The sequence below is a fragment of the Mytilus californianus genome, unplaced genomic scaffold, assembly GCF_021869535.1.
Source record: "Mytilus californianus isolate M0D057914Y unplaced genomic scaffold, xbMytCali1.0.p SCAF_10, whole genome shotgun sequence".
Classification (NCBI taxonomy): Eukaryota; Metazoa; Mollusca; class Bivalvia; order Mytilida; family Mytilidae; genus Mytilus; species Mytilus californianus.
This window is the reverse complement of record NW_026262582.1, coordinates 52416544-52440094: the sequence shown is the minus strand read 5'-3', so window position 1 is coordinate 52440094 and position 23551 is coordinate 52416544. Positions and strand designations below refer to the sequence as shown.

General features: G+C 34.6%; 1 protein-coding gene and 1 long non-coding RNA gene across 2 annotated transcripts; one reads left to right on the top strand and one right to left on the bottom strand.

Moving 5' to 3' along the window:
• Positions 1-4384: 4384 nt before the first annotated feature.
• On the top strand, positions 4385-13920 carry LOC127718777 (40S ribosomal protein S26-like). The gene is made up of 4 exons (XM_052224827.1): positions 4385-4391; positions 8719-8952; positions 11589-11722; positions 13774-13920. The coding sequence occupies exons 1-4, from the start codon at positions 4385-4387 to the stop codon at positions 13894-13896; spliced, it is 498 nt and encodes a 165-aa protein (XP_052080787.1). The 3' UTR covers positions 13897-13920.
• A 4848-nt stretch (positions 13921-18768) lies between these two features.
• Positions 18769-20556, bottom strand: LOC127718845 (uncharacterized). The gene is made up of 2 exons (XR_007989973.1): positions 20296-20556; positions 18769-18985 (listed from the first exon to the last, which is right to left on the bottom strand). It is a non-coding gene; the product is annotated as an uncharacterized LOC127718845 (long non-coding RNA).
• Positions 20557-23551: the final 2995 nt, after the last annotated feature.

Sequence of the window (23551 nt, the reverse complement as noted above, 5' to 3'; positions counted from 1 at the left end):
TTGTGGTTGATTTTCATATGACGAAGAAATAATCTTTCAATTAGTTTAATTGAAGTCTGGAGCTGGCATGTCAGTAACTGCTAGTAGTCCTTTGTTTATCGTTGTCATTTTGCTTAGTGTATTCTGTTACCTATTCTAACATCAAGACTCGGACTTCTTTTTAAACTGAATTTTACTGTGCGTTTTGCTTTGTGTTGTGTTTTTTTTTAATTTTAATCCACATTGACTAGAGGTATAGGGGGAGGGTTGCGACCTCACAAAACATGTTAAACCCCGCCGCATCTTTGCGCCTGTCCCAAGTCAGGAACCTCTAGCTTTGTCAGTCTTCTGTGTTGTTTTTTTTACTTCATATATATGTTTCGGAATTTAGTGTGGCGTCCATTTCGCTGAACTATTATACACCATTGTTAAGGGGCCAGCTGAAGCCCGCCTCCGGATGCGTGTTTTATTCGCTGCAAGACCCATTGGTGATTGGCCTTGGGCTGTTTTCTGCTCTTTGGTCGGGTCGTTGTCTCATTGACACATTCCCCGTTTCCATTCTCTATTCTATGGAATACTCTCACATTCCAGTATTGCAGTATTGTTCAAAACAAAAACAAAAAACACCTTACTACAATAAAATTGCAGGAAAAGTGGGAGATGGGAAAAAAAGTACAAAAAAGCGGGATTTTAAAGATGAGCACCCCGTTTCAACCCCCCTTTTCAAATATATATTGGGCGAATACAACTAATACTAAAAAAATCATTTTCTATTCAGTTAACTCTTATTTTCAGTGCAGACAGAAATCACAATAGAACTCGATTATCAAACACAATTTCCAGAAAAAAATATGAGCAGTTTTCTTTATTATGTTTTCCGTGTTGATAAATTGTCTACCAATTCCTCATCTCAGATCTATAAGTAACTTTAAATTACATCATTAATATAAATGAGGAGTGTTGCTTTCGACAAGATCTGAATAATTTGTTAAAATAACATAACAGTAGAAGACATACTTGTATGTATCAACCGAAAAAACTCTTACGTATAAATTTTAAGTCTAGACTTTAGAATAAGAGAAACCATATTTAGGTTAATAGTCATGCATTTAACTTAGACATGCCTTTTTAATTAAACAGGAAGGAAGAAATTACAGCGTTGCGAAAAGCTGTCGCTGTGCTCTTTTCGGTCTTTCAATATAAAACTAATTGAAGAGTAATGGACGAATGTACTTCTGTAAATTTTCGATGGCAAACTATTTCCTTATTTCATGTTGAGTTGTGTCACGTTCACCAGATAGTCTACATCTAAAATGATCTATTTAGAACCATTTTTATTGAACGGAACAATTAGTTGAAGAGTAATGGACGAATGTACTTCTGTAATTTTGGAAGACAAATTATTTCCTTAGTTCATGTTGAACTGTGTCACGTTTACCAGATAGTATACATCCCATTATCAATTATTTTAATTGAACAAGACAGTATATGGTATTTAATGACAATAAATACTTTTAATTAGAGAAACCACATAAATCTAATGAACTATAAGCAGAAGAACACATGGCCAATGCAACAACAGAACGCCTATAGAAGAGGGTCTGGGTTGGGGTTTACAGAATAGAGAATGATGGGCAAAAAATGCAGACTAAAGGGCTAGAAAATAAAAAATAGACAATAAAATAAAGAATAGATAACAATTAGGTGCTAAAATATACAAAATAGAGAATAATGGGCAAAATAAATAATGAACAGTGAAAAATTATCTAAAAAAATTAAAGAAAAAAAGAAATGAGTGACCCCCGATTAAGACCCTTATAAAACACTACAGGAAACCAGAGATAAGGACACAAACTCAAACAAATACGGGGTGATCTCGGTTGCTCCTAAAGGGTCAGCAGTACCTGTCCCAACTGTGACACTCGTCGTATTGTTCCTTTTAAAATCAGCCGATGAAAGATATCCAGCGATAAGCCATTTATAAAACACACTAGCGGATTGGTAAATGTCTATAATCCCTAGAGATATCACCAATTTTTGGCAAAATACATAACTCTAACATAATATATTGGACATGCACGAGGGTCAAGGTGGGGTTTACAGAATCAGGAAAAAATAGGCCCAAAAAATAGAGAATAATGAGGTTGCTAAAATACAAAAGATTATATAATGATGGGAAAAAAGCGAAGAATAGAGAAAAATGCATAAAAATTAAAGAATACAGAACTGAAGATCCCTTCCCAAATCCAGAGACCCTCATGCATGTACAGGATCAACGACATCTATCTAAAATTAACACAGAGTTAAGCATTGAGTCAATGTAACGATCGATCAACTCATGGTGAAAAAGAAATAGTCTGTGTCTAACTTCAAACTTTAACCGACACCAATCTTGAGGCACACCGTGCCATTCCAATAAATATAGTGCCTATTCAATGAAATAAAACGTCAATACACTGACAATCCAAATATTAAAACAAACAAGCCTTTTCAACCGAAGTAGTGTGTTCTTATGCTGTGCTGTTACACAACTGGCAAATGTTAGGGAAAGGTTGGGCACTTGCAAACATGTTAAAACCTGTCACATTCTGTATGTATGTGCCTGTCCCAAGCCAGTAATTCAGTGGTAGTCGTTTGTTGCTGTACATCATATTTGTTTTTCCGTTAATTGTTTTGTACATAAGTTTTCTCGTTTGAATTGTTTTACATTTATCATATCATGGCCTTTTATATATAGCTTTTATAGCGGTATGGGGTTTGCTCGTTGTTGAAGGTTCCTCGGTGACCTACAGTTGCTAACTTCGATTTACATCATTGATCTCTGGTGGAAAGTTGCCTCATTGGCAATCATACCATATCTTCTTGTTCTTATATACAATAAAAAGTATTATTAAGTTGGTGTGTGAGCAGGTAACTGTGTTTTTTTTTAACAAGACTCCAAATATTTTTTATGCGTTCTCAATTAAAAAAATAACACTACGTAATTGACGCAACAGCTAGGGAAGAACACGATTTTAAGAACTTTCATAAAATAATAAGAGAAGTGATCAGAAGTGAATGCAATACTTTGAGTAGTAAATAAGAAGAAAGACAACCCTATGTGACATGCTTATATTCAATAGTTTTGCTTCTATATATTCTTTACACTAAACTTTGTGACGTTCAATTGAATCACTCCTTTCTCGAAGATCGAGGGAGGGGGTGTGAGATCAAAGGACTCAGCATCGGGTAAACCAAATGTCAGTATTCACCTCTGAAACTAACAAAACCTTTAAATAGACTTATTAAGAAGGGATATAGTTACGATACTGTTGTCAGGTCATTAAAGATTGCATATTTTGGCGTTAATATTGATTCACTTATAGGGTCTTTGCATCGGCACTAAACACATTTATTTAAAAACCAGTTGTTGGCATGACACGGGTTATGTTCTTCTCATATATGTTATGATGGTATGATACTAAACCCCTAACGGGAAGGATTGTGCCTGATATTCATATGATGAAGACATAATCTTTCAATCAGTTTAATTGAAGTCTGGAGCTGGCATGTCAGTTAACTGCTAGTAGTCTGTTGTTATTTATGTATTATTGTCATTTTGTTTATTTTCTTTGGTTACATCTTCTGACATCAGATTCGGACTTCTCTTGAACTGAATTTTAATGTGCGTATTGTTATGCGTTTACTTTTCTACATTGGCTAGAGGTATAGGGGGAGGGTTGAGATCTCATAAACATGTTTAACCCCGCCGCATTTTTGCGCCTGTCCCAAATCAGGAGCCTCTAGCCTTTGTTAGTCTTGTATTATTTTTAATTTTAGTTTCTTGTGTACAATTTGGAGTTTAGTATGGCGTTCATTATCACTGAACTAGTATATATATTTGTTTAGGGGCCAGCTGAAGGACGGCTCCGGGTGCGGGAATTTCTCGCTGCATTGAAGACCTGTTGGTGGCCTTCTGTTGTTGTCTGTTCTGTGGTCGGGTTGTTGTCTCTTTGACACATTCCCCATTTCCATTCTCAATTTTACAGGTTATGCCATTATAATACCAGCCAAGACAAACGCATCACTGATTCGGTGTATAATACTATGTATTAAAGAAATGCATACATTCGTTGGTCTGCCAATGAAGTGCAGTTACTTACAAATATCTGAACTATAAAAAATTTTCATCCAGGGTCATCTGCCGTAATAAATGTTAGCATGCAATGTAGGTTTTGAATATACCCGGGAACACTTCATGCGCAACAAAGGGACATCATTTACTTATAGTAGATACACCACACTTTGTGAATGCATTTAAATGTTCGTCTTCTCTCATCATATAACTATATATGGACCCCTTTTCTTGTATTGATTTGTCTTGCATGTTCTTTTATGTCGTTTTGTTAGTTCAATGGTCGAAATAATGAAGGGTAAGATTTGGAAATTACAAAAGGTTAGTTTCACCCCGTAACCCAAAGGTGTATGCTACTGACCAAAGTCTGGAATATCGTCAGTAGATTTCAGTTTACGCCGTCCGCTTCATATTCAGAATTGATGGTTTCACACAAAATAATTAATTTTAAACAGTATAAGGAGAAAACTATTCATGGTCTCGAAATGCTAAGTTCATATGAAGATGCTTTATTTCCATCAAATGGGCTCACAAGGAGCATAATATAATATCATTATAATATTATTTTTACAAATATAATAAACAATACAGTATACATAGTTACAAACACAAATAAGAAACAACAGTTTTCACATATTCGTATATATATAGTATATACAAAACCTTCGTCTCAGGCACACCTCTAGAAAGAAACAAAAAAAAAGAATTCTGTGAGTAGGCTAAATATATATAGCTTAACTGCAGGAGGCACCAAGGGACGGTGCTATATGGCATGGTGGGTGCATATTAAAATGTGTATCGGGACATTAACATGATTAATGATATGGTGAGATATTGTAAGAAGTTGAATGCGGCTCGAAACATACTAGAAATGCTCGGTATACAACCTCGTGTTTTCCTATACAAATTTTTACGGTTCATCATTATATATGCACTTGCAATTATCTCTTACGCGTGTCAAAATTAACAAGTTAATCAAATTAAATGTTGTCTAATGGAGCTTAATTTTGGTGGTTTATATTGTAGAGTAACGATCAGTGGTGTCTTCAACCCGTGTCAGCATTTGAAAAATATATATTATTCAACCTATGACAATAAAAAAAGAGTATGAGTGTTGTCAGAAACATATGTACATGTATATTCTTGTGTTGTTGTAACAGTTACCTCTTAATTCCATGTAAAATGCATTCAGTATTTTTTATGCATTCAACATAACTCCTTTTAAATTAAATTTGAAATAACTATAAAACAGCCGGCTTTAAAATCAGGTTTAATCAACCATTTTCACCATACGGAAATGCCTGTACCAAATCAGGAATATGCATGACAGTAGTTTTCCATTCGTTTTATGTGTTTGAGCTTTCGATTTTGCCATATGACTTTCCGGCGTTTTGAATTTTCCTTGGAGTTCGGTTTTTTTGTTTTGTTATTTTACCTTATACTTGCAAAATTATGTTTTACATAGTAAATATGATATTTGAAAAAAAATAATACAATAGAACACTAAATACTGGGAAAATTAAAAAAAAATGTATTTATCAAGTTTTCGTTGTGTCAGTTGAGCTCAAAACCCTAATGTTCAAGAACAAAATGAGTTGCAACTTAATTGGAACGAATTGGCATGGAACGAGATTCCTTCGACCTACTAGGAGATAGCACAGACTCAACTCAGTGTAGTGGCATTCACTGACGGCTCTTGTCAGGGTAATCCAGGACCATGTTGGGAGGGGGCGGTAGTATATTCTGGAAATAGCCAAGGCGTGAGCCTAAAGAGGCCAGTAGCTAACAGAGGATCAATACTACTTGCCGAACTTGTAGCAATCCTAGTGGTTCTAGAGCACTGCATTACAACAATAAAGGACCAGTTTTCTGAGGTCAAACGTTGGCAGACTGCTGTAGTCTTCTTGACTCTGCATTGGAAATCTTCAAACTACATTGACACATGCAATAACAGACATTAGAGAACGTATGGGGACACTCTTTAGACACGGCATACTAACAACCCTATCTTTGATCCCAGGCCATGCTAATATAGCCGGGAACGAGATAGAGGACCAGTTGGCGAAAGATGCTGCAAAGGAGGCCTCATCACTAAACCATGATGATCAATTTAATGTCATAACTATGCCGGATGTAAGAAGTGCATGCAGTCAAGATGTCTACAAAACTAAAATGGCAAAGCAGATGGACAATCAGTGAAACAGGGAGACAGCTATACGATCTGGTACCTATTGTTGGGAAGTACAACTAGACTTCCCTAACCCCCAAATTGGAAGAATATTATCAGAACTAAGAATGGCAGGCTACAACAGGCTAAACAAATACAGAAACCAAATAGGTCAATCCCTCATGCCGTATTGTGAATGCGGTGAAGAAAAAACAACAGAACATTACTTAATATACTACCCAAGATACCATCAGGAAAGAGAAGACTTGAAAAGACAACTGGAAATACTTAACATTCCAGTAGACATTCAAACCGTGACTACTTTCACCATCAAAGAGAGAAACATAAGAAAAAACTGCACAAATTATAGGGGAATATCTATCTAAATCAGAGCATTTTCAAGAACTGGCAAGCCCTGAAACGCGATCCTGCGCCTAAACAAACTTTCTAAGTACAATGAGAAATTACTATGAGAAATGGTGTACCATAAGAGGAAACTATTCGTACAAGCAGAGACATATAATACAAGTTATATATATGTCTCTGGTACAAGCGAGACAAATTGTGTCAATTTTGACCTTAGGTTCAGGATCATGATCGATATCAATGTCTGAGTCCCCTTTTCAATGAATAGTTTTGTGCAAAAAAGCTACATGGATGATTTCTCCATCATCTATAATTAATTTAAGGAAATTTTTATATATTAAATGGGTGGGTACCGGATTAAACATCATTGGGGTTTAGGTAAGGGTACTAGTATAACCAATTAAAACGAGGCTATTCATTCGCCGTATTACTGTTTCCGGAATGAAACAAAATAGTGCAAAATAATTTATACTTATATTAGATTGAATGTATAAAATATTTAAACAATTTAAATGGATTTTTTTACAAAATCTAGTTTCAATTTATTACACCTATATATTACGCAATGATGTGTTGCATTACTCTAATATCGTTCAACTCTTCCGGTGATATCCTTGTGCAAGTCTTTTACATGTGGTAGTCGGCATGGTAGGTCGCATAGCCATGTGCTCTATATTTTTTTAACGTGTTCTTGTTAGTTTTGATATTGAATAAACTGGCACAATGTTAAACATATATACAGTTATAACTTGTTCAATGTTAAGTTTACACAAAAATAATATTTAATGGTTTTTAAGGTTCACATGTTAACAAATCGACATAAATGGTTGAATTTACTCAACGTCAACGAAAAATTATTTAATCTCGAGAAACCTGTGAACTTTTGAAAACACGACATATCTCTGATATTTAAAAGTTTGATGTATGTATATTTTACTGTCGTCTGCAGTGACGAAAAAAACGTGTTTTCGTGCATGTTGTTGCTTGTACATGTACCTTACCAAGATATCTACCAAGCTTTGACGACCACATGGTGATGATAGTTTCCCCGATAAATTCACAAAACAAATATCCAAGTCACAACGTCCTTTGACTGTTTTCCCCGTATGACCACATGCCAAACGTGGTACATCATTCAAAAACTCCCCTATTGATTCTTACAAATCATGCTGCATTTAATTAAGAGAAAATGTATAAACTAACATGACCCTCCTTTTCTCACTTAAGGTTCATCATAACAAATGGACAAATATGGCCGTATTTTCACCTCAAAAACTACTCCGTGTACAGACTTACCTGAGCAGTTTGGAAAGTTTTAAGGCCTGGCATCCACTAGATATATAAAAGTTAAATGTATTTTGTATATCAGAAAGGTAAAATCTTTTTTGGATTTTAATGGGCATTTTTTTTCATTCCTGCAGAAGGTGTAAAAATAAACTAAGTTGGGATACAACTTTGAGATGCTCCCTCTCGGGTAACAACTGGTTTGTATTGTATTGATTGTACTTGATTGGCATGGACAATAGATATCTACACATCTATAGGTGAGTTAAAGGTAGTAACTGAGTGGACAGTATCAAATGCAATTCAGGTGTTTGTTTATTTTTACACCTTCTGCAGGAAGGAAAAAAAATGCCCATCAAAATCCAAAAACGATTTTATCTTTCTGAAACACAAAATGCATTTAACTTTTATATATCTATTGGATGCCAGACCTTAAAACTTTCCAAACTGCACAGGTAAGTCTGTACACAGAGTAGTTTTTGATGTGAAAATACGGCCATATTTGTCCATTTGTTATGATGAACCTTAAAGTCAAAGTCCAGAGTTTTCATCTCTTCCATTTTTTGTGCTGTCTACTATGACTAATAAAGTTTAAAGTAACACCTTTATCACCAAATACAGTGAGCACAAGAATTCAGAAGCAAAAACATGTCACAAATTGGAACACATTAAAGTGATGAAAAGGTCATGATACCTCAGTTGGTTGATCTTGAACTTGGTATACAGCAAATGCCTTGAAATGGTGTGAGTGAGATACAATGGTTATTCCTTAAATTTGCTTAGCTCTATATTTGTAAGTCTTAAGCAGTTCCTGTATGCTCATCAATAAATGTAGCAAAATGTATATTTACAAGTATTTTTCAGACTTCCAAGCGTCGAAATAATGGACGCAGCAAAAAAGGGCGCGGGCACGTTAAGTATGTAAGGTGTACCAACTGTGCCCGCTGTGTTCCCAAAGACAAGGCCATCAAGAAGTTTGTCATCAGAAATATTGTGGAGGCAGCAGCTGTCAGAGATATCTCTGATGCCAGTGTATATGATGGTAGGTTTATTTGAGAATATTTGTCATTTGTTGATGTGGTAAGTGGTGTTCAAAATGGATGGAAATTACTGATAGAAAACAAGAAAATATATGTTGAAAGTGTCAGATTTGTCGACATTTTAATTTAGAAATAAGGAGATGTGGCATGATTGCTAATGAGACTACTATTGACCATAGATCAAAGAACCAGGATGAAAACTCGAGAGTTACTGTACGGTCTGTTATTTGATGGTTTTGGGAAGAAAGAAAAAACAGGATTTAAAAATTTGCATTAAGCAGTCATAAAAAAATGCATTTTCACTAAAATTCAACTGACAAAGGATGTGTGAAAAGATTGGAGGGTCATGAACTATTTACAACAAAAATAACTTTGTTTCGTACAAAATCCTTTTTATTAGCATTTTTATACGACTGCCACAAAAATTTTGGGATCGTATGACGTCGTCTGTGTTGTTGTCCGAAGACACATTGGTTTCCGGACAATAACTTAAGTTTAAGTGAATGGATCTCTGAAATTTTTTAAGAAGGTTCATTACCTCAAAAGGAAGGTTGGGATTGATTGTGGGGGTGATGGTCCCAACCGTTTAGGAATTAGGGGCCCAAAACGAGCATTTTTCCAGTTTCAGGATAATAACTTGTGTAGAAGTATTTCGATTGCTCTGAAATTGTACCACAATGTTTAATACCACTAGTAGAAGGTTGGGATTCATTTTAGGGGTTATGGGGCCAACAGTTTAGGAATTAAGGGCCAAAACAAGCATTTTTCTAGTTTCCAGACAATAACTTGTGTGTAAGTGTATGGATCTCTCTGACATTGTACCACAAGGTTCCATTTAACAAAGGGAAGGCTGGGATTGAGTTTGGGGTTAATTGCCTCAAACGTAGGAATTAGGGGCCAAAAAAGGGCCATAAACTAGCATTTTTCTAGTTTACGGACAATAACTTGTGTGTAAGTGTATGGATCTCTCTGAAATTGTACTACAAGGTTCCATACTCCAAAGGAAAGGCTGGGATTGAGTTTTGGGGTTATTGCTCCAAGAAGGGTTTCAAAAAGTTGGGGGGGGGGATTTTTTTCCCAAATTTAAGGGATTCATTTTTTTTTTTTCAAAATTTTTTAAATTTCGAATTTTTGAAAAGTTTCAAGAAGAAATCTTCAATTGCATAGTATTGCGCGGAAGATTTATAAGATCTTTGACCACATTTTTTTTTATCACAATCCAAAATCAGACAGTATCAAGCTTGAATATTGTGTCCAAATTTGCCCCAACTGTTCAGGGTTAGACCTCTGAGGTCGTATCGGGCTGCGCTCAGCGATGCATTTTATTATTTTAAAGGAACATCAAAATGGTAATTGTTTTTATATTATTTAACCAGTTTAAATCTAAAATATATAAACTAAGGATGTCAACTCTGTGATGTTACAAATTGATTTTACCCCGGAATAATCCAAGTTATTTTTGACTAGAAAATAGTCACAAGAATTGTTAGGTATACAAGAATCTAATCAATGATTCAATAAACACCTATTGAATATTAATGATTACAAACTTAGAGTTAAACCATATCAGTCCTATTCTTTAATTGGTAAGAAAACAAATTTGCAAAGACGTGTCAATTAGAAGTCCTTTAACCATTTACAACTTCTCACCTTAGGGTGTGACTAATTTGATCTTATTAAGAAATATTTTTTTGTTGACTATGTCAGGGAAGAGTCAGTTTTGTAACTTACTTAAATATAACAGCCCCGAGATAAAAATGTTTGCTCTGATGGTATCTATATTGTGGGACTTGCTAAGATGCATTTAGACGAAATTGTCAGTCTAGTAATCTGCTCGAGTATTTCCCACCACTTTTCTTCTTCTTCCAGGTAAGGAACCGGATTCAAAACTGAATGTTATTGGTTCCGTGCCAACAAGTGTCGGGCAACACAGAAAGTTCTCTCTTCGCTATTTACAAATTACATTTAAAATGTTCGCAATATTATACAATTAAAATTATGTACAACTGGTGTTTCCTACATCCTTTCAGAGCATGCCTCAAGGGCAGCTCTGAATCCCTTTTAAAGAACATATTTCGGGATTTCTCTCAGTGTTTTCAAACGGAAGATTTTGACAGAATTTTAAACCACCTCAGCTCAAACATACTTTTTTTTATATGAATATTTACTGTGGATTCATTTATTTTCTTGGGTATCAATTTTTGTGGATATTTGATTTCATGGTTTAACAAAAGTCTACATACATGTACAAGCCTTCACAAAATTTGTACTTGGGTGAACATTTAAATTCTTGGATCACCTTTACCAACAAAATCCACAAAAAGATGTATCCAATATTGAATAATGATGAATCCACAGTAGTAATTAATCAGTTCTTTAAGTGGCGTTCACAAGATCAATATAACAAAAAGAAGGGGACAATGTCATAACATGAAACTAAAAAATTGAGTGTCATTTTTTTTTTACATCCCTTTAAATATAGCCACAGATTAAAATTCAAATGTTGACCTTTGAATGATAGAAATCAGCTGTTTACACTGTATAATGACCCAAATATGTTACTATGTCAATACAAGTTACCAAATATTTAGTTGTATATTGAAACCAAATGTTGATATTGATATAATCATTATTTCAGTATATGCATTGCCCAAGCTATATGCTAAGCTGTTGTACTGTGTGTCCTGTGCAATCCATTCAAAAGTAGTGAGAAACAGATCACGAGAGGCACGTAAAGACCGATCACCCCCACTTAGGTTCAGACCAAGAATGGTAAGTTTTATGACACTTTACAACATTTTAAGTACATTTTATTGTGTTGATAGAGAATTATTGAGAATCGTTGGTCATCTCAACCATATTGATTTTCTCGCTTGAGCCGTTACAGGGAAAGTGAGAAAAGCAATCGAGTTGAGATGACCAATCTGTTTATCGTTATTTTACCTATGACGACATTGTTAATTTCATTGACAACGGCACATGCGCCCTTAGTTTCTAGCGATAATTTTTCATATCACTCTACTGTGCTGAGAAAGAAAATTATCAGTCAGTAAGATCAAAGGAAAATTTTGTAAAATAGCGATAACAAAAGATATACAAATTTATATAGCTATAGAGATACATTTTGTACTTTGATTCAATATCCAATCAGTTTTATTTTTTATTTTATATTTACTCAATATTCTAATAGTGGTGGGCATAAGAAGTATTGGAATTGAAGTAGATTTTAGTAAGATACATAGATGCCAACTGTTGGGATTTATCCCTTATTGTTATGAATTTGGACCAAAATTACGGAATTAGACTAACAGTCTGCTTGTTAAAGTTTTTGTCCATTAACCGTTTGGAACAGTTCCCTGTTAAGATATCAATGTGATACTTTATTTTTGGTTATTATTTTGTAACAATTACCACTTGCGTGATTCGGATAATTAAATTCTTTCAGGTTTCTCTGGACTATCTACATATGTATAGTAGAAAGTGGTCTATCCATTTCTTGTTCGATTTCGAATAATTAATGAAATTAGAACAATTGAATTTCTGCAATAAGGAAAGAAAACTCAGACAAAGAAATAAGAAACGAGCATTATTCACCTCAAAAGCTAACAAAACCTTTAAACAGACTTATTGAGAAGGGATATAGTTACGATACTGTTGTCAGGTCATTAAAGATTGCATATTTTGGCTTTAATATTGATTCACTTGTAGGGTCTTTGCATTGGAATTAAACATATTTATTCTAAAACCAGTTGTTGGCATGACACGGGTTATGTTCTTCTCATATATTTTATGATGATATAATACTAAACCCCTAACCGGAGGGATTGTGTCTGATATTCATATGATGAAGACATAATCTTTCAATCAGTTTAATTGAGGTCTGGAGCTGGCATGTCAGTAACTGCTAGTAGTCTGTTGTTATTTATGTATTATTGTCATTTTGTTTATTTTCTTTTGTTTCCTATTCTGACATTGGATTCAGACTTCTCTTAAACTGAGTTTTACTGTGCATACTGTTGTACGTTTGTTTTTTCTACATTGGCTAGAGGTATAGGGGGAGGGTTGAGATCTCAAAAAACATGTTTAACCCCGCCACATTTTTGCGCCTGTCCCAAGTCAGGAGCCTCTGGCCTTTGTTAGTCTTGTACCATTTTTAATTTTAGTTTCTTGTGTATAATTTGGAGTTTAGTATGACGTCCATTATCACTGAACTAGTATACATATTTGTTTAGGGGCCAGCTGAAGGACGCCTTCGGGTGCGGGAGTTTCCGCTGCATTGAAGACCCATTGGTGGCCTTCAGCTGTTGTCTGCTCTATGGTCGGGTTGTTGTCTCTTTGACACATTCCCCATTTCCATTCTCAATTTTATTATGCCTTTTTGCAAATATTCTGTGAAAAATTCCATTCAGGGCGATGGTCGGTTTTCTTCTGACACTTGCTCATCAACTTTGAATCATAGTTGTCATAAATAAAGAAAGGAAGTCTTTTATTTGTCACTGTGTGCCTAGTTGTTAGTATGAATATCATAACATTTTATACAGAAATATTATTACTGAAACAAATAACGGAAATCTTAAGACTTTTTTTTTATATTCATTAAGCCCAGTAAAATATATATATATATTTATCATTCATTAATGTGTAAAAATATATTTTGGCCTGTATGAGCCCCAATACCCTTTGAATTTGATTTAAAGTATATGAATTGGAAATTTGCAACCCTTTTGTTTAAAGTGATGTTATTTGAGCTTGCTCCGTGAATTTTGAAGGTTCTTGCATAGAAGAGTATTTACAGGACTGAATACACTTGTTTATCTTTTCAGGACGGAGGTCCACCCAGACAAGGTGCTGGAGCTGGAGCAGGTACCGGAGGAGGCGGTGGCCAGGGTGGTGGTGGTGGTGGTGGCGGCGGCGGCGGAGGAGGCGGTCCCCCACAAAGGACATAAACTGTTAATAAATGTCATACAGTGTTTACAGTGTTATTTTTCTGGGATATTACATCCTGTTATTTAGATATACTTTTTATTTCATCTGACTTTCGCTTCACAGCAACTTAGGCTACTTTTTCTTTCTTTTTTTTTTAACATTCTTGTAGCCACAGAGGTACATTGATTACTTGAATTTAAACGTACATAATATACTTATTTTTATTTACCAGATGTACATTATAATGCTATTGTGAAAAACTTTATGGTTTTCATCTTTTGAAATATATTAACTACACACACAAATTAAGGTAGCATTTAGTAATCTTTTGCATAGAATTGGGATGAAAGTGGCAATTTTTAACCTTCAATTATGGGCTTGTCTATCGCTACTGTATTCACACTCTAGAATACATGAACATTGAAAGCATTTAAGAAATTGCCATGTAAAGGTGGTTCTTTGAAGCAAAAGTCAATCTCTAAAACGTAACAATACATTGTGATATAAACAGCTCATAAACTTTATATTATCTTAAACTTTAAAAAAAAATATTCTTTGAAACTACTGGGCCAAATAGAACCAAACCTGGCAAAATCATCCTTGGGCTATCTAGTTTAAAAAAGGTGCACTGTGATCCAGCCAGTCAACCAAAATGACCATTAAAGTTTAAATAGAACATGTTGGCAACATGCAAGTACTGTTTATTATCTTGTGAACTGTAGAGGATTGAGAAAATCTGACAACAGAAATGTTCAAAATGAGATCTACCTATTTTCTTTTTATACAACTATCATACAGTGCATTATATTTGTTGTCCGGGACATGGAAATACCAGGCGTCCATCCTTCTTGTTAGCGCTCTCATGTGAACAATTCTTGTCAGATTTTTATGAAACTTGTATCATTGGTTTATATTAGCAATGTCTAGGACGAGTTCGAAAATCAGTGCCGATCAATTATTTAAAAAAAGTTATGCCCCTTGGATACATTAATTTTATGGAAAATTGCATCATTAGCACTCTCATGTGTACAATTCTTGCAAGATGTTTATGCAACTTAAATGATGGGTTTATATTAGCAATGTTTTGGATGAATTTGAAAATCAGTGCCGATCAATAATTTTTAAGAGTTATGCCCCTTGGAAATATTAATTACATGGAAAATTTTATTAAAGTCATGAATTATATCATGTTGGAGAATGGCCATTTTTCAGATGTGTGCAACACTGGCTCTTAAGCGCCTCTTAGTCTAGATTTTGTTGGCTGAACATTGAAATAAAAAAAAGAATATTAGCAAATTGGAATTAATGTAAAAAAGGCACAATTTTCCTTGATTTGTTTCATTCGCAGGGTCACAATCAAAAATATGTTCGGAACCAATAGAATTCACATTGTCAAAAGATTTTCCAGAGATTATAAGTACAAATACTTTTAATAAAAAAAAATTGTCAGCACACCACATTGTTGCTAGATAACAAGAGTTCACACGCTGAAATGTCTCGCCATTTTTACTGACCATTGATTTTATGTTGATAGTCCTAAATGTAAAGCTTTACTTAAAGTATCACATAAACTTAACATGATCCAAGAAAATGAGGTCATGGTCATATAAACCTAACCAGAAATACATGTACCTGTCGTAGTTCCAAAAAAAATATGACTCCAAACAAAATCAGGTTTTATTCAAAAAGATGCTGCTATATAACAATGACGAAAACCATGAGATCTACAGTCAAGTCAATAATGTTAACGGGCAACCATTTGGAAGATCTTATCTCCCTGTAAAACTTCGTGAAACGATTTTAAAATATATTTCACTGAGTACTTTAGATTTCAATTTCAAGACAACAATGTAACATGAAAAGATAAAGAATGTATACACTGAAGAGTCTCGTCTATCAATCTAAATAAATTACTATCGATCAGTCGTAACTTGCGTCATATCTCAGAAACAGACATTACCAGGAAAACTAACTGACCAATGATCCATAAAAATGAGGTCAAGGTCAGATGCATCCTGTCTGAAAGACGTGTACACTTTGCAATCATTCCATACACATACTTAACTTTGACAAACATGTAGACTTGCATAGTTGACCTATTGCTAATAGTAACTGAGAAACAAACGAAGCCATGATAACTCAGTAACATTGACATAATGTCCGTCTGGTAGGTTTCTTTTGACATTGACATGACGTCAAGACAAGAGGAAACTTGCCAGACAGACAGTTACATATTACAATCATTCCATACATCAAATAGAGTTGATTATAGTTCTGCTTTACTACTTTACATTTGAAATGACAATACAATAAATATGAACTAGTATAAGCAGCAATATTAGTAATAGTAGACCTGTAGTGGAAATAAAATCTAATAGGGTCATTAGTAGGCTTTCCTATTTCACTTTACACTACTCCCATTGATAACATTGTTAAAACTTCTGACTTGTTGAACAGTAATTTGATTAAACATATTGCAATTTGGTCAGAACTTTCACTGACCTGCAGAGTTGGTCGAAAGAAGCACCAATAATTAAGTACATGCACTACGTTAAGGCAATCTAAAACAACTAGGTGATTGGTCATGTCTGGAAGAGAATGCCTAGTAAAAAATTTTAAGAACAATTACAACATATTCACACACCAAAACTTTCATACAATGTACAGCTATCCTTAGCAACTATGACCTTGAGTTTTGGCCAACTGACCTAAAAGAGAGGTTTCCTTTCCTTTTCCACTCTCAACAACTTGTACAAGTGTACCTCAAAACAGTAAATTACAATTATTTTTTCCTAATATTTAGTCTATTTCTAGCAGCTGAGACCTTGACCTTTCACCCTTCTATGAATCTTCCATATGCACACGTTTGATTATAAACAAAAAAAGAAAACTAGTTACCATCTCAAAATTAACAATAACAAATTTATATTTGACAATACTATATTCTATTTTGAGTAACATCATGTTGACATTGCTCTTTAACCTATTAATCCCAAAATTAGTATGTTTCTTTTCCTTCCCTATATCTTTCATTTGTACAACTTCCATTCCAATCAATAAAGAGAACTTAAGAGACCATCCAGAAACCTTGTTTCCATTTTTTTATTTTTTTTAGTAACAGTAGTGACTGAACCTTGTCACCAAAGATAAAATATTCTTTACCTTTTCTAGATCTTCAATCTGCATACTGATTCATTATTATTCGTAAGCTACCAATTTTCGTGGTTTCGTGGGTAAGGGTACACCACGAATTTAAATGTCCAACCAAGTACAAATGTTCTATATACGTGTTCAGTGTGTGCAGACTTTTTCAAAACGATGATATCTAATATCCACGAAAATACCATTTCCCCCAAATCCACGAAAATTGGAATGCACATTAAGTGTTTATAGACATTTTTCCAGCAAAGTATTTAATCGTGCTCTGTGATTGTAGCAATGTTTGTTGTTGTTAATGACAGTATTTTTTAGTACGGTTTCACTTGTTATTGGGGCTCCCACAGGGTACCCCCTCAGGTCGCGAGGTCGTTTTTAAGGGAAATGTACAGGTCGCAGGTCGTTTTTTTCTAACATAGAGGTCGGTAGTCGTTTTTATATTTGAAGGATCCATTTAAGTCATTGTGTCGATTCTTGTGTTATTAAACCAGGGACGTATATGTTCCTGATTAAACCTTTTAGTTTTAAATTAGTTATTTGGACATTTTGCTGTGCCCTTGGGTTCGGTTGTTCTTGTTTTGTTTGACGCCATCCAGAGATGGCTGTCTGTAAGTGGGAAGTTCCTGCTCTATTGAAGTTCGTGTCGTCAGCTCTAGCCTTTTTCTTGTATGGCATTTAATGATCGATATGTGATGTCTTCGTGTCATTAACCCATATCCGTTTTTTTCCATATTGAGACCAAAACAGGACTTGAACTTTTCGATTTTTCAGAACAGTAGTTTCAACCAAACGTTCAGTATTTCACTAATCCAACACAACATTCATATTGAGCAAGCCCCCAGAACTCTTATAAAATCAACGGGGGTGTAGAGCTGGATTTACCTACTGAGATACTTTGAACACGATCTATAGACTGATGGCAACAAGGAAATGTCTTGAAGACAGGGGTGTCCCACTCGGCGCTTATTTCCATTTTCGATGGAACCCATCCCCCCCCCCCCCCATTTTTACACAGTTGTTAGTCCATATCATGATAAATAAAGAGTACGGTACAAAATTTCATGAAGATTCGATTTGAAAATTTTTAGGAAATCATCTTAAACGCCAAGGTTAACCAAAGTGTAACTGACGAACAAACGGATGGAAGAACAGACCGAACACTGAAAACCTAAATTAGTCAATTTGACCAATTTAATTGGTCATTTTGACTGTCCTCTAGATGACAATGCATTTTAATCATTTTGACTATGCTCTTAGTCGTTTGACTAGATGGTTAGTCACATTTGACTGAGTAGGCTGGTATTTATGACTATGTTAGGAAGTCAAAATGACTATATGTTATACTCGTTATGACGAATTGGATTGTTCAATTGACTATGCACATTTGTCAGTTTGACAATTGAATGCAGTCCATATGACTTATTGAAATGGTCGAAAGTGACCATGTTGGTTAGTCAACATGATTACTGTGAACAGTCACGACTGTTAGACTGTTATTTTAATTTGTGTTGTGTTTTTTGTTCTACCATTTTACTTTGTGTGTGTTTCCATCCGTTTTGTACTTTTATGTTTCATTTCTTCTGTTATTTGGAATATAATATCATTAAAAATACCACAGCAGCAAAACTAACAATGACATCAGTATATGACCACAAAGTGCTCAATGTTCAAAACCTTCCTATATCTTAAGTTTCCATGTGTTACCATTACTCAGTGACATATATTAAAGTCTAAAATTCAAATAAAGAAAATATATTTATTATAAACTCATTGTTACATACATTATGATATCCCAACTTCAATATATAATTTATACATTTTCAGTATGTCAGAATTTGAAGTGTTAATTTTAGATATTTTGTCGGTATCAACTCTGCATGTGTCAGTGTAATATTCTCTCTGGTCAAAAATCTCTCAGCTGTGTTCATACAAATATAGCAATGTCTTCATTTGCTGAAAAATATAATTATTTCATTTTAAAAGCTAAAATATAACAATAAACAAGTATATCAGTCATGTTAAAAGTTAAAAGAATGAAACAAATTTTAAAATCTTTGATCTAGTGATTTATTCACTCATCTTATACTATTATTTTGTAATGTAAGCACCGGGATCTTGACAGCCACCCATCCTATATCACAACATTGAAATGTAAGCACTATGATCTTGACAGCCACCCATCTTATACCACAACATTGTAATGTAAGCACCAGGATCTTGACAGCCACCCATCTTATACCACAACATTGTAATGTAAGCACCGGGATCTTGACAGCCACCCATCTTATACCACAACATTGTAATGTAAGCACCAGGATCTTGACAGCCACCCATCTTATACCACAACATTGTAATGTTAGCACCAGGATCTTGACAGCCACCCATCTTATACCACAACATTGTAATGTAAGCACCGGGATCTTGACAGCCACCCATCCTATATCACAACATTGAAATGTAAGCACTATGATCTTGACAGCCACCCATCTTATACCACAACATTGTAATGTAAGCACCAGGATCTTGACAGCCACCCATCTTATACCACACATTGTAATGTAAGCACCGGGATCTTGACAGCCACCCATCTTATACCACAACATTGTAATGTAAGCACCAGGATCTTGACAGCCACCCATCTTATACCACAACATTGTAATGTAAGCACCAGGATCTTGACAGCCACCCATCTTATACCACAACATTGTAATGTAAGCACCGGGATCTTGACAGCCACCCATCTTATACCACAACATTGTAATGTAAGCACCAGGATCTTGACAGCCACCCATCTTATACCACAACATTGTAATGTAAGCACCAGGATCTTGACAGCCACCCATCTTATAACACAACATTGTAATGTAAGCACCAAGATCTTGACAGCCATCCATCTTATAACACAACATTGTAATGTAAGCACCAGGATCTTGACAGCCACCCATCCTATATTACAGCATTGTAATGTAAGCAGCAGGAATTTGACAGCCAATCTGAGTTTTTTTTTTAATTTTTGTTGTGAATATCGATTACAGTGTTAAATTTATTTTCAACAGTTTTTGGTCAGGTGAAAAAAAGATATCGCTAAATACTCTTTTCAACCGACAATACGTTGTATGTGTATCAGAATTGATATCCCGTATACATACTTCCCCCTTTTTTATTGTCATTACGTCAACATGTGCCGATTTTACATTCATTACACTTTTTCTTAAATTTAATTTTTGTAAGTTATAATTAAAACAAATATACATAATACTTACTTTAAACAATTGGTTTAATTGACAAAATAACAGTTTCATGCCTCCTGGTTTGTTTACATCTACACGATCTAGGGAACAAAGGGAACGCGAAAGAGTGCGCGTGAAAACTGATACTCTACACCACGTGGTGCTGTGACCACTAACAAAGTCAAATTGACCGTGCAGGTAGTCACAATGACTTGATGGGTAGTCATATATGCTGTTGACTACCTTTCGGCTAATATTTGACTAACTGAATAGTCATAGTGACTAATTTAAATTTTCAGTGAAAAACTATATTTACCGCATCAATGTTGTCGGACATAAAATATGAAACTGATCATCAACCTTACTTGGATACATTTGTCTCTTTGGAGCACACACAGAGACGCTAGTAGCTAGTGTCCTATGTGCTTGTGATGACCATCACCCATAGTGTCCATAGTGTATTTGAAGCAATTACCCAGACCAACTTAAATCTGTTTTAAGAAACAAAAATGGTCCAAAAATGATCATTACTTGACAATTTGATAGCTTATCAGGCTCTAGAAACAAAGAAAAGAAGACTTCTAACCGACTATAGTACAAAAAGGGTCACAAATAGTTAAAAATTGATTATTTGAAAACTGCATATTGATTTAAGATGAAAATCGAACTTAACTTGTACTTTATAGTGCTAAACAATTGGGAACAAATGAAATAAATTTTTGATCCGTTCTCAAGTTTTCATCTGGATACCACCATGGGACGGTCAGACAGATGGAAGTACGGACGGATACCCAACCATGTAATACTTCTCTACTGCGTGTAGTGGAATATAATAAAGAAGACAAAAGTGTACGTGACAGATGGCCGGAAAAACAGTATGGCTGACCTTGGTTGGTGGGACCAACAGTCAGCAGTTTATGTTTAATAACAGACATGTAATTTGGGCATTTTATTTTATCAGATCTACCATCCTAATCGGTCATGACGCCAGCCGATTGTTCTTCCCGATCTAGTTCTACTGGTGGGAAGAACGTAGTTTTCCGACACAATTCTATGAGGAACAACTTGGTCAACATTGTCAGTCTCATTTTCGTCCTCGGCGAACCAATTGACACTGATCAAGAAGAATGTTGTAGTCATCTTCATTAAGATGAAAATGGTCACAATCTTCTTCGTTCATTGAAGTATTATTAGGGTATCTAGTTTTAAAAATGTGTCCGATGACCCAGCCTGCCGACCAACATGGCTGAAAATTGAACATGGGGGGTAAAATGCAAGTTATTGTATCTTGAAAACCTAACAGGGCAGAAATGTCCAGAATATTGAGATCTACCGTATGTCCATCTACGGACGACTTCTTATAGGAGTTATTGTCCTTAGAAGGTAAAAATAAAAAAATACCGAACTCCAAGGAAAATTCAAAACGGAAAGTCCTTTATCAACAATGAGTGAGCAAAACAAACAGAAATGATAGGTAAAAATGTTAAAAATTGCATGGAGTACGTCACCAATTTGTTTAATTTTTGAATATTATTTTGAAAACTGTAACAGATAGAGAGAAACTTTAATTAGGAAAAGTGATCTGCAATGCAAGATCTACCAATAAGTCAACATGGCTGGAATCGTCAGATGACTTCTTATTGAAGTAATTGCTCTATAATGACGATTTTCCCCATTTTTAGCATTTTTGCCTATTATCTTGAAAGTTATAATGGATAGATAAAAACTTTGAACAGCAAATTGATCAGCAAGACAAGATTTACAAATAAGCAATCATAGCTGAAATCTTCAGTCGACTCATTATTGGAGTTATTGCACTTTAAAGACGATTTTTACCATTTTTTAAAGTTTTTGCCTATTAACTTGAAAAGAAAAATAGATACAAATATATATAGAAACTTTAAAAAGCAAAAATGATCAGCAGAACAAGATCTTCAAATACGTCAACATGACTGAAATTGTCAGTTTACTCTTTATAGAGTTATTGCCCTTCCATGAAGAATTTTATCAAATAGTGGCCATTGTTGAAGAAGCATGTGAGTGACACAGGCTCTTAAGAGCCTCTAGTTATTTTCCATGTTGAATGGTCTTTATTTTTTTCTGATGTCCCAAAAAGTAATGAGATATCATAGTGAAATAAAAAACAGATCGAGATATCATAGAGAAAACAAAAAACCAGTCTAAGAAAGACTAACAACGTCATGGAAAAAAAGCCAAAAAACAGTTTACGACGGGTGCCACATGTGGAGCAGAATATTCTTACCCTTCCAGAGCACCTGAGATCACCCCTAGTTTTTTGTGGGGTTCGTGTTGCCCAGTCTTTAGTTTTCTATGTTGTGTTTTGTGTACTATTGTTTGTCTGTTTGTCTTTTTCTTTTTTAGCCATGGCTTTGTCAGTATATTTTCGACTTATGAGTTTGAATGTCCCTTTGGTATCTTTCGCCTCTCTTTTACAATTATACTTCGTGAAAAAAAGAAACAGCAATTAATTAACACGAACCACATGAAAAATAGTGACGAACTAAGGGGCCGCGGGAAAAACAGACGTTCCTGTTTCATATAGGTGACACCTGTCTATATGTAAAATGATATATTCATAAAATATAGGACTATTGGTAAATTGTGATCCTGTTTGTTCCTTTATAGAGAATCCGCAAGGATTTTTTGCAAACAACCAAGCCTTCTTAACCAAAAAAAGGATAACATTTTTCAAATCTAATCTCATGTGAGGACAACAAAATAATAATCAAAATGAAGTTGCTGAAATATTTCATTTTTTTTTTATAAATGTTGCCAAAGATATCGACTCAAAAGATACAATTATTGATGATCGAACACCATCAAGTATAAAAGTAATTAAAGAAAACAAACCAGAAAAAGAAGAACTATATTTTAGCCCAGTATAAATTCTGAGTTAGTTAAAAAAAAATAATATTAAAAAGGCAACAGGAAAAGATGGAATTTCTTCAAAAAACATTAAAACTATCTGATAAAATTGAGAATGGAAATGGGGAATGTGTCAAAGAGACAACAACTCGACCATAAAGCAGAAAACAGCCCAAGGCCACCGATGGGTCTTCAACACAGCGAGAAAATCCCGCTGGCCCCTAAACAAAAATGTGTAATAGTTCATTGAAAATGGACGTCACACTAAACCCCGAAACATATAAATGAACTAAAATTAAAAAAACAAAATCTGAATCTGAATTATTCTATCCAATTTCGAAACACTTTAGATAAAGGAAACTATAGACCTGTAAGTATATTGCCCATGAGTTCAATTTTTTTT